The 18,740-nt window shown below is 41.8% G+C and overlaps 1 protein-coding gene across 3 annotated transcripts in view; it reads right to left on the bottom strand.

The window, feature by feature from the left end:
* Nucleotides 1-18,740, bottom strand: part of LOC144473608 (uncharacterized) — an 84,839-nt gene that overhangs the window by 24,208 nt on the left and 41,891 nt on the right. For all 3 annotated transcript variants that reach the window (XM_078187634.1, XM_078187636.1, XM_078187635.1), the window contains one exon: nucleotides 5,367-5,552. In XM_078187634.1, coding sequence (XP_078043760.1) covers nucleotides 5,367-5,552 — 186 coding nt within the window. The remainder of the gene's footprint in view (nucleotides 1-5,366; nucleotides 5,553-18,740) is intronic.

Below are 18,740 nucleotides of genomic sequence, written 5' to 3'. Positions count from 1 at the left end.
CAAATGGCATTCGTATGATACGAATGTAGTTGTAAATATAATAGAAGTAGGTAGATATTTTTTCTCTTATGTTTCTTCATTTTAGTCGGCACTGAAAGGGTTAAGGCACTCCCTATAGACTTATAGACACTATATAAACTCCCTATAGTTTTCCTAGACGGTTAGATAATCAGTTGATAATATTTATACACTGGTTGCAAATGGTTTATAGCTACGTTTGAATAACACTTGTTTGTTTCCAACGATTTTCCTAATACTAGACAATTTTTGTTTTGTATGTTTCTAGATCTAGATCTGGTTAACAGAAAAGCCAAAATTTTTTTCGATATAGAAGAATATTTCGTAGATTACACACTGACCGACAAAGCTAAGAAACTTTACAGCTCGTTAACATTTGAATAAAATTTTAAATTTCAAGAACTAATCTTGTTTCTTAACTTTTGTCGGTGAATGCATATAAAAGATTCATGACAAATCTGACTCATTGTTACAGTGCTTGATGTTGAAAGAAACTGCAAGACTTGACGCAGTTGCACGCGTTAGACAGAGTTCGTATGCAATGGTAAAAGAGGAGACAGTTGACGGGGGACCCTCGATTGGATTATCGAATTTACGACAACTGAATGATGAGGGGAGGGAAATTTTCACGATGGCGGATCGCGGTGTAAAGTCACCTTGAACCGCGGCACAGCACACTCTTTCTGCACCGCCGTCGCCTAATTGCCGGAGAAAGGGAAGCGCCGCGACTCGATCCGGCCGCACGGAGAAAAACGGCTTTATCGTCGGAGGAAGTCAGGACTCGAGGATTATGTAACTCGGTGTTGGAGTGGATAGCAATGTAATCGGCGGACCAAGGAGGACAATGGGAAAGGAAACGACGGGATGGCCGGCCGGCCGGCCCAGTCGGCGCGGCGTACCTTTTTATTTGATACAAACGCCAGAATGTTTCCTCGTCTCGCGGTCTGGCTTCCAGCGAACGATCGAGCTCGTTCCACAGGTAATACGCAGCAACCGAGGATTACGTAAGCCGTTCATGACGAAAAGGTCGCTTGCAACTAATTGCGCGTTGATCGGTAGACAGCAGTCGATTGTCCGTCACGCGCCGTCTGTCAGCGCTCGACAATGCTCCTCGAAAATCTCCCTTTGGAGGTCAACCTGTGATTTTGTTCACCTAGCCCACCGGATGGTCATTTTTCATGAAAGTCATGCTTCAGTCGTTCCTATCGTTATCTCGTTCTATTTTCTTTTATTTTTTAAAAACTCGAGGAAGCGTTCGAGTACGTTTTAAAATTAGCAAATATTTTAAAAATTGCCCTAAACGATTTCGTTTTTTTTAGATGTTAGACAGACTTATTTATTATACTAGTTATAATACGAGATAGGATATATTGTGAAACGTAATTTTTAAACTTGTATTTTCGACATTCGATTAGCAACTTTTGCAAAAATGTATTTCATACACTGTGTAATGATCTACTCGTCCCTCTGACATCTCAAAAGTACCGAAATCGCTCGACCGATTTGAAAATAGTTATTTCCTTTGGAAAGATATTCGAACACTTTCGTGAACTACTGTATTTTGCTAAAACGAAATACCTGCAGCGATCTTGTTTTTAGTTCTACTTCTAATGAATCATAGATTCGGTGGAATCTAGGTTCTGGTCCAAATTCAGCTGGTCTACCCTGAATAGATTGACAACCGGTAAACTGAATATTCAGCGGTGTACACAATTTGCATTCGATCTTGGAAAAACCGTGACCGAAACCGGTCGAAAGGTTCGCGGTGCCTACGGTGAAGGAACTGTGACTGATAGCTTATTCGCCTGACGCTGCTACATCTGATTACCATTTGCTCTGCTCGCTCCATCGTCGTTTAACGGACACGCGTTTCAAATCGTTCGACACTGCTCGGAAATACTCCAACGAATTTATTACCACGAAGACGGTGTTTCGCGGAACGCGAGAGTTCGTTGCTCCGATTGTAGCATGCAGAAATGGCGATAAATTCCGAAATCGACCTATTTTTCTGTTCCAAAAGTGTCGTTGCCGGAAAAGTGTGTTCCGATCATGGGACGGTCGGAAAATCGAAAGGCGCGATATCGAGAGAGAGAGAGAGAGAGAGAGAAGAGCTGGGCACTCGTGCCAAGTTCGATGGACCCGCGGAAACTCGCGCCCACGGTTCAGAAACTTTGGATTCGCCGTTGGGGTCGATGGCCATTACTTCTGTACACGCCCACTCGTAACGATATCGTCGCCCCTTTGTTCCCCGAGTCCTTGAGCAGAGATTTCCCTGTGTAAACGGTGTCCACACCACCCTTCCGAGGAACCGACTCCCGGCCAGCACGTTCTCGAGCTAGATACCGCGCTCCGTCCCGAGGAACCGTACCGCCGGAATCGAGGCTGCCTCTCTCGATTATCGAATAGGTCGATAACTGGCAGCGTGGCAGCGTCGTGACTTCGTAATATGCCTTCGCAACGCGTTTGATACAGCTATTAAGCGTGCGTGCGACTTGCGTAAGAGGGTCACTCGGCCTATTTAAAGACAACGCGACGCGACGCGACGGGACGCGACGGGACGCGACGAGACGACACCGGTCGTGTCGTCCGGGGCGAGTCGGAAAAATGCAGGCGACCGCCAGGACGTTGCACTCTCCCTCAGAGAAACATCGATCGGGTTATTACCCCCTTTTTTTTTTTTAAGCCTCGGTTATATTCTTCCACGGCGCTTAGGGTCGCGGCGAGATTCTTTCGATTCACGTAGCAACGACCGAGTAGGTCAATCATCGGATGGACCGAGGCGGCGATTATCGATGGATGAGCCGCTCGATTCGTTCCCGAGAACCTGTTGTGTTCGGTTCGGTAGATCTCGACGTTGCATCTGTGTCGTCTGCGTTTTCTCTGCGAGCAGGCGAATCGAGACGAGCAACAGGAGCGATTGCATAGAGGAAGCGTGGCAAGGAAATACGCGACGATTAGTTGCAGACGTGAAAACGAACACTGGCGGGGTAAAATGATACTCGCGAGACGGTTTCGCAGGAGCTAAGAAGCAAATGGAGCGGGAGAGGCAGACCTACCGATTCGTAAACCGATCGCGTACGGTAGAGAAGAGAAGCGATGCGATTTTATGCGATTTTATGCGACGTGATGCGACGCGATGCGATGCGATCCGTTGTGACGCGACGCGGCGCGACTAGATGCGAGGCACGTGACGAACGGCTAACGGTGATTCGGTTAACCGTGTCCATAGAGGACTAGATAGTGTTCCGAGGAGTCGATCGTAAGCAAATTGGGTAAAGCACCGGTGCAGGGTGCATCGCTTAAGAGAAAGAGAGGGACGGAGAAAGACGGTGTGGAAAGAGAAGAGAACGAGGGGACGGTACGTCACTTCCGGTCCATTAAGAGCAACACGGGGGGTTCGCTGGTGTTGCGCGCAGGGAGCTAATTATAAGAAAGACAGAGGCTCTCATTCCGCCGTGGCGATGGGACCATCGAGATACACCCTTAATTATCAACGTAAATATTCCACCCTTTCCCAGCAAACTCTTACATCCTGTTCTCTTAGCGAACAAAATTATATCACACTCTCGTCGTTATTATTATTTACGGCATGGAATAATCAACAATAGAATGCGATATAAAAAATAGTATACACATTAAATTTTATCGGGCTTCTCCATAATATCGCGCAATTTTACCTCGTTTCTATCGTTGCACATATTTGGTTATTGAGAAAGTCCATTGAATTTATAATAAATTCGAAGCGAACTTTCCGGACGACCCGATACCTTACGTAAAGAAAGCAATTTGAAATCAGTGCACGTTGTTCTAACAGGACGTACAATTATTAAGAATCTATGACTTTCTCCGTTAGAATTTTTTCGTACTCCGCGGAGGCACTGTAACGATCAACGCTATTATGGCGAAAGTGACTGCGATTTACCAGACTATAACGAACGTCCTGATTAACAAAAACCACGATTCGATAGAAATTTATGTTTACCATAGCGATCTTCGTTATCGCGGCAACGAGACAAGTACCGATTCAAGTTTCTATCGGATATTTCTTGCGAACAGGCGCAGAATCGGCGATGGCGCAGGAACGACCGAGCTGTGCATCTTTCGAAGCCGATTCGAAGGTTTTGTTTTAATAAGAGAAACGACTTTCCTACTTTTTTTTCGGAGGATTTCCGTCGGCCGAGATTGCTTCGGAGTCGTCTTTTGGCACCGAAGCGTTCACCGGGGTTCAGACGGCCTAACCCCTACGGCGATCAATTCCATAAGAACTTCCGGCTGGCGTCGAATCTCTGGGACTCTTTGTGCCCGTTAATCCCCGAGAATAATCGCGCTTGTTGCTCTCGGAGAGCTTGCTATCGAGATGCTATCGACCGATAGGCCGACGATAGCGGCTGGGCGAGCCACTCGGTCTGCGCGTCGTCAAGCTTCAGCAGATCGCTGGTTTCATAGCACGGTCGAATCAAACGGGACAAGACGAGACGAGACGAAATAAGGCGGAACGAGGCCGAGACTACATGCTATCCAACGTGACAAGAGAGTAGATATAAACAAATGCTTAAGACGAGACATCGATGAATCAGTTCAGACTTTACAACTTCTTAACTCTTAGCAGTCTCTTCCTATAAAATTCGTGTCTACAATCTACGAACAAACTTTGTATATTAATCCCTTGCACGCGAGTGGTAACTCTGTGGCAACACTAAAACTGCTAAGTCACGATCTAAGATCATTTTTATGTTAGCTTGCAAAAGACGTTCAAAGTGTAACCATTGTATGTGTCACAAGATTCAATTTGATACGCATAAAATGCGATTGGTCATATAAAAAGGAAATATTATTACTCAGAAATTTATTTTAGATTTTAATAATTTTGTAATTCTATTACATTCTCTTTTCCCGTAAACACTTCCTCTATTGCAACTGAACCAATGTCTTTCTATATTATGTACTAATAAGTTTTACGCCTGCATGATGAATGAATAAATAAATGAATTTTCCTGACAGAAGAATTACCTTTCGAAATATTTGCATTCTCTGCAGCCGCTTTATCTGCAGCGAACCCTTTACTGCAATTTACCCCATGAAACATCTACGTATCAAATGCTAACAATTGACAGTTGGCAGATATTATTTATGAAATATGTACCTAGAGATATTGAGTAACTCTATAAAAAAAAAATGAATACTACTCCCTTCGTTATTTTGTAATTTACAGAGATCTTGATGATGCGTCTAAATTTCATGAACCGTCTCTGCCCTGTAGTTGTATTTATATCTACTCCCATGTCTCGTTGACGGACTTTCGATGGGACTAAAGACACGGAGAAGGTAAAGGTAAAGGTATAGTTTACCTTATTTGCGTGTGGTAGGCGGGGGCCGTGTGCTCGGTGTGCGTGGTCAGGAGTTCCGCCGGAACGGTGTCCATGTCGATCGGTTGAGTCCTCGATATCGCGATAGGCTGCACCTGAAATACGCCGGGCGTTGTCGGTGAAGGTTGTGGCCCTAGCAACGACACGCGTACCATTTCCCTACCTTCGCTGTAAAAGACAAACAGAACGTGACGCATGAAAATCCTGTTCAACGTCGCATCGTCGAGCTATACTACTACAATCGTCGTTTTCTTTACAAATTAGTTCGTCGCTATCTGTCTGGTGGTTCAGCCTATCCTTCATCACTTACGACAGTCTGTTCGTTTCGGTACAATATCACATTTTCTCTCAAAGAGTACCGCTTCGTGCCGCAGCTTTTCAGCTGCACGGTAATTCAAAAATTAAATTATTCCCATAAATAAGGACTGTAATGGACTCGGCGTAATGGGATTAACGGAGATGCGAGAGAGTGAAAATAGATGATCCCGGTTTATCGTTCGAAGCCGAAAAAAGCTCCAGGGAAAATGAGCGAAGATTAAAGAGACCTCCGAGGGATTCGGCATAATAGAAGATGATCGATTGATAGATCGATCGATGCATCGACGACAGCCGTGAAAAACCGGTGAAATCGATTAGTATCACGGCTGGCACGAGAGGGCTCGATTAGCTAATGGCGATTTACCAGGCTCGACTTTCTTTCCCGGTGACGCTCTTCTATAGTTACCGACTATTTGGTTGGCCTCACGTGTTGCACGAATGGCTCGGTGCCAAAGGGTGTGCTGACACACGCCAATTTGCGGAATTACTCGATAACCGTATCAATATAATAACGCAATGTATCGACGAAAAAGAGTGTCGTTGGCATCGATCGATCGTTCCTCTCGTAACGCGTGTGCGAGCTCTACGTTACTGATCTCACGGAAAAAGCAGATTTCTCATCTCAAGGTCAATGGGGCGTGGCCACATCGTTCTCAATTTCGACGGAGCAAAAACAGAGTCCTGATAGAGGATTATCTGTCTTGGCGGAGGCGTGGTTTACTGTCCTCTCGTCTTTAACGGGCCGAGAACAATCGGCTACATTGCGACTAGGTCCTGATCGAGGAGGGAATTTTTTTTTAGATAAAGCATCGATTGAACAGTATCGTAATTAACAGCAAAACACTTCACAGGTTTTAATCATTATACTTTTTTTTAATTAACGGGCGGATATGCACCAAAATACACGCTTTCACGTGTATTACCATCTTAATGTATTTACACCTTATTTTATTCGTAAGATACAATGGAATTAAACCGAAGATACGTTTCTAAACTCGAGTGGTGAGGTTTAGGAATTACAAGGGTCAGTAATGATGAGGTTAGAGTTTTGAAGATGACGTGGTCAGGCATAGGTACCAACATGATTTTTCATTGATTTTGTATTTACAGAAAATATAAATACTTTACCGTTTTTACATCAGCATAGGTGATTAACAAATTATACATTGCCGAACAAAACCACGATCTTCCATACTTTTATCTAGAACGACGTAAATTGTAAATCCCGTAGATAAAGTTAATTTATTAAACAAAAAAATCGATGTAGTTAGTTGGGCGTGGGGCTCGGTAATTCTAGTGCTAATGAATGCTCGACCGACTAACTGGCTACTCTGTGCAAATGTCACAGATTTGAGAAAAAAAGTCCGCCGGCAAACTGTTGAGAGTTCTCGACGAGGCCTACAATTAATCCCTTGCACGCGCGCACGCGTTCTCTGGAGCGTCGGTGCCAGCAGGGAACCAATTAGGAGAGACGGATCAACCTTTCGATGCATAAAGCGAGTGGTTTCCGCGCGAGAGTACTTTCAAGGGAACTCTGTCCTTTACGGCGCCGTAAACCGAGTTACCGAGACAGAGGTTGCTCTGTTTGTCGGGGAAAAAGCCGCGTGCGGCGCGACACTGCGGCGTGTTGCCCGAGAACATCGAGCACGTCGAGAATATCGAGGAGAGGCGACCTTGCGGAACGATAAAACGGGGAATTTGCCTCGAGACAGATTGTCACCCCATTCGGCCGATGGTTTGCCGCCACCGCCCCGCGGTGGTTCGCTGGCAATGGTGACCCTCTTACTGGTCGAGGGCCACCCCTACGGGATCTCCGGCGAAACCGTTTAATCGATATTTTTCGACGCGGGAGCTTCGCTCGGCGAAACACGAGCCATTCGCATAGGCAGGGTTTGCGAAATTATAAAATATCCATTCACCGCGAACAATTGAGTCGTTTATTTTGAAACTGGCCTAACTCCATTTATCTTCAAATCGAGATATTTAAGGGGGTTTGCGTTTCAATGAAATTAAAAATATACGTATAGAATACTAATTAATAGTCATACTGCTTAAGTGTATCTAAGGGTGTTCAATTTATAGTTCCCATTAAAATAGTGGCAATTATTAAGTGAATAATATGCGTTTTCTTATCAGGAATGGAGTTGAGGCACTTTCATAATTAACCTCCAGATTCATTATAAAATTTAAAGGTGCCCAAGTCCATTCAACATAATTTAAGATGCTTCAAATTGAGAAAAACAATACTACAACAATATTTTACATATCTTTAAAACACTTCGGAAACTTAATTTATGCGATTCAAAACATTTTTTAACTACATAACGTACGAAACATAAAAAACATAAATTTATTATAAAACAATTTACTACTCGTCTACATTTTGTGTGTGTGTGTGAAAGGGATTTGAAGAAATCACGATGTTCCGGTGGTATATATCGTAATAGGTCAATTTATTATGTCCTTGAATTTTGCTGTTGTAATTTGTCCGACATTCTTATACAGTGGTGTCAATACAATATTTTCGAACTTTCTTGGTCTACCTCGACGCGGTAATAAATCCAGGACTTAAAAATTTTCATTCTCATGCATTGATGTCTTATACAAAATTTTATACGTCTAACATTTCTAACAAAACGCATCCAACATATGTTTAACCAGTTTATTGATTCTCCATCAGAGTTCTATACCCTTTTCAAAATTGCGTCTTCTAATAATTTTGTTGATACAAAATCTTCTTGTCTCGGTTCATTTACAATAAAGTTATTACCTTTCCGACACTTTTTAATAATCTTGTAATAGTCTTGGGGAACGAACAGTAAATTATTTTTTTTTTAATGACATTTCTACCACGCCGAAATCTCTGTCATATGGTAAAAACGAATGTCCTGATATTAAAAATTTGTGATCTATGATTTCCACATTATCTTCCAAAGTTTGGACAAAAATAAAAAAAAAGTTTAGAAGACTAATATTGTTCTATTATTCTGTTTCTTTTTCGATTTTCTTTTAAATCATTAGTTACTATTTCTTCTTCACTCTCTGAACTAAATGGTCTTGTTCTGTTCTTCCCCATGGGTGAAATAATTTCTAAAATTTAATATTAAATTTTAAGTTTTATATTAATTAAACGTACAGGTTATTCAACTAACGCAATTGTCCACAAACTGAGGTTAACTGGTTAAATACTAATTGATTAAAATTGCCTTCATCACTGCCTTACGACATTATCAATAGTAAATATATTATCTTGATTTAAGTATAAATGAAGTTAGGCCACTTTCAAAATAAACGGCTCAATTCTTTAAGACATCGAACATTTTACATTTGTTATTTGAATTATTATGGAATATACGGATGATAAAGTTGATTACTCTTTGCAGAGATTCAAACAGACTAGTATAAAGATTATGAAATATGAGAAAAAGAAGTTATTGGTACATAAAAAAAGACATAGAAAGACATGAAAAGGTAAATAAATAAGTATGTGGAAATCATTTGTACTTTATGCATTACTGACAAAAACGTGCAGCTGTAACTCCAAATGACCGATCAATAAAGTGAATTGGCTTCTGTTTCTTTCAACAGGTGCAATTAATTTATATTTTTGGCGCGAAGATTTGCACTCTACTCGCAAGTTTCTTCGTAGACACGAGACTGACAACCATTCTCGAAGCGAATATAAAAAGAAAATCCATTTGGTTTCTTCTGCCAAACGAATTTAATTGCATGGTCACGAATCCGTCCGGTGCCGTTGTTGAACCCGCTTATTTAGTATCGTTTAATTATAGTTGTATTTATTTTACCCGTTCAAGCGCTTCTATCGCGCACAGGAAACGAGTAATGGAGGCTTCCAATCGTGGAGTGGTGAGTTTCGTGACGAAAGAAATACACTGGAAACAGCTGGAATGTGTCATTAGCACGCGAGAAACTATGCTGCCCGCGTCTGTGCCTATAATATTGTTGTTCATTGCTCTCTGTAACAAATCTATCCTATCCGTTCTGTGTCACGGCAGTATTATTCTTAATAATGATTTTACGTGTACAATTTTGTACCCTTTAAACAAGTATTCTGATTTACAGGTGAGTTCATTCGAATAATTTATGCGAATCGTTAGATAGAATAATTATTTACGAATAGTAATCGTTATACGAATCAAATATTCGGCTAAAAAGTATTCAACTAGATAATTATCTTGGATAAATATTTATTCGAAACGCTATAATTAGCAATACTGAGTCCACCTGTAGGAAAATTATGGCAACAAAGTTTCTACCTTGAACTGGTTAGCACCGTCGCCGATTTATCAGTTTTCCTTCGAATCGTGCGAGCACGTGTCGCGTCATGTGTTAATATTATCTAACCGGCAGCGTTACTTCCACACGTCGAAACGCGACGGCAGTCTCAATGCAGTCCTAAAGAGAATACCGTATTCCCAAACGAGCCACTCTTTCCTCCACCTTCGCCTCCTTCCCCCTCCTCTCTCCCTCGGTATCGTCTGCGATCGATTTTTTCTCTTGGACTTTCGTCCGATCGGGAAGGTGAAAAAAGTCGCGTGGGCGGCCGGCAAGGCAGTTTCGCGCAGCGAGAACCGAAAGAAACCGAAAGGATCGCGAAACGAAGTCGAGGACTGGCTGGTATCTCGGAACCGGTTCCACCGTGCCACGGTCACGCGACTTTTCATCCCGATGCAGCCGGTTACGAAAGAATCGATCCTGCGACGATAAAGCACGAGCGTTACGCGCGCCGCCTAACTGCAGAGAAATCGAGGGACCTCGGGCACACGTGCTGCGCGAATCGCACACGTCGCATCACGGCTGGCTAACGAGGATAACGCGAGCTTCCGAGGAATTTGCTGTAAACGTCTGCGTCGCGTCGCGCCGAGCTGTTATCAAAACTTTACGAATGCTGTCCGGCGTTAGAGCGCAAATAAAACTCGTGACAAATGTTTCAGTTACCTGTCGCGCTTCTGGGTGTTCCGAGTTCGCAAACATTCTTGACAATTTCTCTGTCAAGTTGGCAGAAAGGCATTAAGCGCAGCTAGGATCCCTGTCCTTCAGATCCCTTGAATATATGTACAACTTTATCGATCGTGCGGGAATGTGGTTATTCATTTTATAATAATGACTCGTATAGTTATGTAAAATTAAAATTTGTTTTACGTCTACCCGTTAGTTCCTTTTATACTTTTATAATCGATAGAAATTTAGACAATAAAGAAGACCTGTAGAATGTACTTGCTGAAATTGTATGGTAGTCATTTTTTCTTATCGGACTTCTTCATATATTGTAGTTGAAGTACTTTTTCAATTTCTTCTAGAAATCTTTTTGTTAAAATTAGTACAAGGAAGATATACACACAACTATTGAAAATAAGACAGATATACACGACAAGAAAAACAATGCAACATCGATGAAGAATTAAATGAATAAAATTTATCGCAACACTATATTTATTTATAGTGTTGCATGTTTTGTGTTTAGTTGTACTCCTTATTATATTCCAACTATTTATTTCTTTTAAAACAAAATTTTACTAGTTCGCGGATATTTTCTTACGTATTTCAATAATCCCTTGATAGGGCTCAGTTATATTAATCGTGATCCTTAACTTTCCTTAATTGCACCGTTTTCGAAAGACAGATTTTTAACAAACAACTTACATTCAATAATAGGCGATATAAATAAATCTTTTAGTAGATGAACTACTAAACTCTTTGACTTTGCTCATTTCGTGGCTGGCCAAGTCGTAGTTTTACGGACTGCTGCTTACGGCTGACACTACATACTGCTACTAACTTGAAAATATATCGTTGCAGGACGGCAAAGGATCTCGGAGTCTGCCCGGGAGAGTGTTTAGGGTCCTAGCAGCCTCGATTACGGAAGTAGGACGAGCACAATTTACTAGCGGCCAAAGCACGATTCTAGAAAGTTTACGATGTTCGTCAAAGAAGGCCGCAAGAACATCCAAGGACTACTGGACCCTTTCACGCGACATCGAGTGGGAGGACCAAGGCAGTCGATGAAACCGTGGTCACGGATGGTGACCAAAGATGGCCAAAAAGGTCAGCAGCGGTGACCGAAGGCTACCAAAGGGAGCAGAGGTACTCGGAAGCCGGAGATCCTTCGAGAGCAAGGACTACGAGAGTACCGAGCATTCTTTTGCTCTTGTTCCACGCTGCTTTTACACCGTTACTCTTTTACCTTCGCATCAATTTTATAATAATAATTCATTTGTTTTATTAATGAGGGGAAAAGACCTTTATTCGATCAACGAGAGAAATGTATGGTATACTAACCCCTTGGGATTTTACGTTGAACCGGGCTTGACTGATTAGATTTTTACGTACATAAGTTATATGAAATGAATAATGACACAGAATGACTCAAAGGTCCGAAAACAATTTCAACTAAAAGACACCTTGCAAAACAATCTTGAAAACAACAAAGGAATTTCCTTCCTAAAACACCCTTCACTTTATAACCAAGTTTAACGAACAATTGCATTCGTCGCATAATAACCAATGTAGTTGATGCGATGCTAAATCTTTAAATAAAAAAAAGTGACACAATTATGTGTAGACTGCAAATTGTATGCATTTATAGGAAAAATAAATAGCCGAAATATAAACTGTAAAGATTTCAAACGAACTTTGGAATACTGTTGTATTATGCTCGATTCATTGACATTCTTAAATGACTTCTGTTTCTTACAGACGACGTGGAAACGTTTTGTTTTGCAAGAACGATTCTAGCAGTTCTCAACTGTTTTAATCAGCTTGCAAAGTCACGTATAAGAATACGTTTAAGTTTTACAATAGCAAATTTTTGAATAAAACCACCTTGTTTTATATCAACGAGTGAGACCAGTGAAGATTTCACTCATAATCTACTAAATACAGATATTATTAGATTCTAAATCGAAAGAAAATTTGATTCTTCTATTCTCAAAATCGAGGAATAAATGCAAATAAAATCCTTCAAAAAACAAAATCTGTCCGAATTTATCAAGAAAGTACAAGAAATTAATATGTCGCACGACCAGCAGAGAAAAACAAAAGGGAAAGACACCGTACAAATTCTAATATATCGGCTTTGTAAAATTGATTGTTGGAGACCCTGACATTTGTTCTACGTTTCTCCTCCTCTTTCCAGACAGATCGGAATGGTCCATCGCATTCCGAATGGGTTGTCATTTATAGTCCAGGAAATATTTTAATTCGAAAGCGAAACAGCGAGAACAGCTACAGACCACGCTGTCCAGATCGATGCAACTGTTTAATTAATCAGCTTCACACGACGCTCGAATTCCAGGGTCTAGTTTGATCCTCCATGCATGTTTTATGCGAGCCATCGGCCACAGAGAGCGTCTCCCTGTGCGCCGCGTCGAATGTTTACGACTGTTCTTGGGGCGTCTCTGTCTGCTCTCTCGTTTCCAAACACCCACGTTCACAGTCTTTTGCCACGGTAGCGCGTGCTCTGACGTCATCGGCCAGTTAAACACCTACTTGCACGATTTAAACTTTAGACCTTGAGTTCGTGATATCATACCGAAACATTCCCCGGCGGAGCAACATTCACGACGGAATCAATTGGGTTATGCAGTCGCCAAAATTAGACCGTCTCTTCCTGCTTGTTTAGCTTAGAGAAGCATTACCGATACCACGATTGTGCCGGATTTGAAGTTCTGTTAATTGATAACATATTTTAGAGAGAAAATTATGGGTGATCTGTTTCATAAATTAGCATATCCCGGTGAATGGAGATTTCATGTATTATACGCCTACAGATGTCTCGGAGTAATCATTTTGTAAAAATGTATCAATTTCATTAAGTGTTTACTTATTGATCGTTTATTGGGTATTTTTCACTAAATCTTATATTACGCTATTAAAACATGTTAGAATTGTGTTCAGTGACATTTGAATTTAGTAGTAGAACAATTCGCTTACGGTAGTATCATTCAGGAGATTAAGTAGCGATAATTTTAACAAACATGCAGCTTAACACGGATAGATCTTTACGACCGGCTTAGTTCTTGTTAACGTAAGTTTCGTCAGCAGCAAGAAACAATAAATAGGCTGCCAATCGATCGATAAGCACTCATGTAAAAATTCGATTTCTCGGGTCTTGATAGATAAAGTTTCAGATGTTTATTCCCTGAACAGGTCACCCTTTTTATATAGAAAACGTCGAAGCGTTTGGAACGAAGTTGGTTATGTGGAATGTCGTATCTTCGTAAGAGGACGTCATGCAGGTCGAAGCGATATTAGAAACTAAACGGCATTGATCAATGGAATAGAAAAGAGTGGTTGGACGACGAGCACATACGTGGGCGCCGTTGCGTCTGTAACCCCACGAGATCGCTTCGCTATACTCTGCCGGTTGCGAACGAGAACGGACACCGGTATCGACGATCTACCTACAATTTACACGGAATATTCAATGCTGTTCTGGTCACACTTGCCATTTATTGGCACGCTACATGCCGGGTCGGTGACGGATGTCGACAAAAAATTCTGTTCGACTCGCATTGGTCACCCAGGCACGACAAACTAGAATTTAATTCCTTACACAGTTTTCCAGGCAGTTTAACCCTTTTATGGTGTTCTGAGTCTATATGGTTCAGACCGTATATTTGTAACTGTTTTAATCAGCACCTTATTGCAGTCAAATTTGGCTGTACTTATTCATAATTAATAAATACCTTCTTTTGTAATCTCATATTAATTATTATATTTATCCCTACAGTAAGATTAAAATTATTGTATATTACAGAGTAGTTTCCGAAGATATGCGCGTAATTTCTTAATCTAGTAAAAGGAAGATTTTATAGATGATTTATTAATATTGCTGTACTTTAACATGTCAGACTTGTGATGGAGATTTCTACTAATATCCTGTTAAGCATAACTGTTATTCCGTTCTTTTAAGAGGGAATAAAATTCTGTCCACTTGTAGACAATATTTAATCATTCTAGTAAATGTAGACATACAATAAATATAAATTTTCTTTTTCTCCTAAGAAATTATTACAATCGAAAAGGTGCTTGCCATTGTAACTGCGAAGAAAATTGTACAAGGGGTTAAATGTGAACGATGATTCCATCTATACAAATGACAAAGAATAATTGTATACGTAGCGAAAATGCTGTTAAATAATGTTTGCTAGTTGGCTCTAAATAGCCTTCATTTTCTTTTGTTAGTTGGATTAAAAAAAATACCTGGCCGACGAATGGGAATGCATCTCGAACATATATCGGGATCGCTCTCTATCCCCCATTGCGCGGTAAAAGCAATCAACGCGCTCGCCATCTTCGATTTCGAAGCAGCATGCCTGTTTCGTTTCTGGCACGGCGTATTTTTAACTTCTTACGCTTGTCGGAATTTATGTAACGATACCGTGTATATCCGATCGGTTCTACGACGGCGACGACCGTATCAAACGTTCTAATGGGACCGGCACGAGTTTAGGTATCGCGACGCAGACTCCCACACAGGCGACGCCAATTTGTGCTCATCATTCTAAGGAATTTATCGCTGGGAAACGGTCGGAGTCGTCTTGGAGGCTCGCACGACTTCGCTCGGAAAGAGACCAACAATGTTGTTTGGTTGGAACTGTGGAATATAACGGAAGGGCGTGGTTCGCCGTGTATTGGCCAAGTGTTTCACTTTACGGTGGTGCGCGGATAAATTTACATCGATTCGTGAACCAGCCTGTAAATCTTCGCGTACGGGACATTTTTAAATAAATAACATAGAAATACGGAGCAGGAACGAGATGGATGCAATACGTCGAACGATGATACCAAAAATATCATTTTCGGTAATCATGGTAATTTACCTTTATAATTGTATCATCAATGGATACGTGAGATTCTTCCGATTAAAATGAGTCCTCTAAACACCTCGAATAACTTTGAAATTATAAAGGTAGGTGAAAGGATTCAAAGTTTTCAAGATCAACTGATTGTACTCTGTGTAATGTAAGAAATTACTAAAAATAAATATTTGTGTTACGTGATTTCACATAAATTTAAGCGCGCATGGTTATATACAGGTAGGACCCGGTATTGACCAAACGACGAGGGGAGGCGCGCCTATTCCACAAAAGATTCCACGCGTCTTTCGGTGTTTGACGTTATTGTACGCCGTTAGACACGCCTGTCACGCATCGCCGGCACCCGTTCAGGGTTCCATATCACGCTTCAATTTACACGGTTGCGAAAGCAGAGAGAACAAACAACGCCGCGAGGAGAGCCGTCCGATTGTTATACAACACCGAGCGGCCGGTGATTTCTTTCCGACTTTTCTTCTGCTCGGCCGAATCGTTGCGAAATCGCGCGCGAACCGCTCCGTCATCTTCGACCAGTGCCAAGAAACGGGCAGCGAAATTTCTCGGGAATCCGACGAAAAAGAACAATCGCGAATCAGTCGTCGAGTCCAGATACGCGCGGATAAAACCGTGGACTAGAAAAATAACGATAGCTCCCCGCTCGAGGTAAGATAACAGCACTATCTTCCGCGCGACAGCGATTCGACTTCATCTCAATCGGCGATAAGCCGCGAAGAAGTTTTATTCGGTTCGCGACGCACGGCTTCTTCGACTTGCCGAACCCATTCGCCAACGGAATCTTCGCCCACGTCCGGATTTACGCTTCTATCTCCAGGATATTTGCGTCATTTTCAATAATTCCACGGTCGGCAAACATTTTCGCCGCTCACGATCTTGGGCGTAGCTCGATTGTGACTAATGCACGTTATCTGCGCGAGCGATTCAATATAACATTGTCGATAATTGAGGAGATTATGTGTTTCATCCATTAATATCTGCGACAAATAATCGTAATCACGTCTGAAGTGTTAGCGTTTAAATTTGCACGGCTTTGAATTGCAGATGGGCTGTCGTTGAAAGTTCATTCTGTTAATTGCGGTCACCGGTATCTGCGACTCCGTGTTCTCATTTATTCACCGAAAGCTTATTCGATTAAACGCCGACAAGACAGCCGGCCAGTAAAGCCGGCCATTACATCATACTCGTAGATTAGATTAAGAACGGTTTCTGTCTTTCAGGTGCAATATTTTCAAACGCACGGGTATAGAATTTAAATCGATAATTGACAAATATATATATTAGAATCCCGAATTTCAGCGAATTCACTACGGCTCCCCATTTCGCAACAATTCAAAGTTCGACACAATTTCTTTACGGGGACACGATTTCGGATCATTACCAAATGAATTTATCCTATTATGAATCGCGCGATCGGTCGATCGAATATTCAATCGAGATCGTAGAAAACTGTGAGAACAGCCCTGTTCCACATCGATCCCGCGAATGCAAGGTTAATACGGAAATCTTTTCTTGGAACGGCGTTCGCGATACATTAGCATTGCATTCGAGTCGAAGAGCGCTACTCGAGCACGCCGATTTCAGGGGAAGCGAGCCGTAAGGGGGGGATGCGAACGAAACGGAACGAAAGAAAGAAACGAGGATCAGTGGGTTAACGCGAAACAGCGTCCTGTTACCTGGTCGCTCTCGAGCAGAACGGAGGGTGAGCCCGAGAGGGAGAGACCGGAAAAAAAGGAGAATCCGCAGGTTCGAAAGAAAGGGTCTGTAGTGTGTCAAGATGGCTCGTCGCCATGGTAACTGGTCGGAGGAGCGTGTTACTCTTTGGGTCGGTTCTCTTTTGCATTTCCACTCCCCCCCGTAACTGCGACACGTTTCTCCACCACAACGTCCCGCTCTCCCCTTTTTATTATGTTAACTTGGTCCCGGCGTTGCTCGCGTTCCGCAATTCGCGATCTACGCCGGCTACTGGCAACGCTAACGCCCGCGCCTACACATTGCTTCCCCCCCGACGAATAATTGCTATTCACCCCTGCTCCAAAGTTAAACTACAAGTGGGGATACGACTGTTCCGACAGGTTCGTTTTTTTTTTTGTTCTTACAAAAGGCACCCGAAATTTTAGTCACAACCTAGTAGTCTAAAGTGGAATGATCAGTTGTTACGTTACTAGACTGCGCATCTTTAAGCAAAATTGTAATTGTCTACGCCTGTTGCAAGAACCAAGAACCATTTAGGAACTTTTTCTCATTTCCAATAATTGTAGTAGGTTGAAAGCAGCGTATCGATAATCTTCCTCCTAAATTATATATAAAATAATATATATAAATATGCAATATTTGTAAAAAATTAATTAATTACACGTAACCATATAAAATTAAAGTTACTCATTTTTGCCATTACGCGTAAAATCCGCAATGTAATTGCGAGTACTTTATTATAAGGCGTACAGGAATACATTGATTTATTCCATAATTGTCGAAACACGAAACTTGCATCTAGTCGAATGACCGGTTTCACAGTGACCGTCGTAAGGAAACTATTAAGATGCATCCGTGGATATCATTTAATTGAATCTCCTTATTCGTATATCTAATGGAAATCAATATTAATCATTTTTCTGAAGCAGCGTGCATTAATCGCTTTTAGTACTGAATAGATGAATCTCCACGAAGCGGATACTTTCCACGATTATGCAGATTTTTATCGAGAATATTCATATATAGGAAGCCGAGCAGAAAACTGCGTATAGTGTGTACAGTAACACAAACGCCATGTTAAAATACAGGCGGGTCTACTTTAGTATTAATCGAGTAAGATAGACACGCATGGTTGCGTATTTCTGAAAGATTCGCGGATAGATAAATTTAATCGAAAATTGAATGCTCGCTCCGTTGGTGGAACGAGGCAAGGTTGTGTAAAGGAACGACGGATTCGGAATGATCCACCCTAGTTGCAGTTTAACGTGTGGACCTAGCCGGCTGTTTACGAGATGAGAGAGAGAGACCTACCTGACAGAAGAGATTCCGTCAGCTCCCCGTGGCCGCTGCTCGGGAACAACGAGGACAGGCTCCCCTGGCTACTCCTGGCATGCACACTGTCCTAAACCTTAAATTCCGATCGAGCTAATCGAACCGAGGTAATCACTGACTGACGACAATAGACGATAGACGATAGAAGTTAGACGAC

The sequence above is a fragment of the Augochlora pura genome, chromosome 7 (genome assembly GCF_028453695.1).
Source record: "Augochlora pura isolate Apur16 chromosome 7, APUR_v2.2.1, whole genome shotgun sequence".
Lineage (NCBI taxonomy): Eukaryota > Metazoa > Arthropoda > Insecta > Hymenoptera > Halictidae > Augochlora > Augochlora pura.
This window is presented reverse-complemented; position numbering and strand designations above follow the sequence as displayed.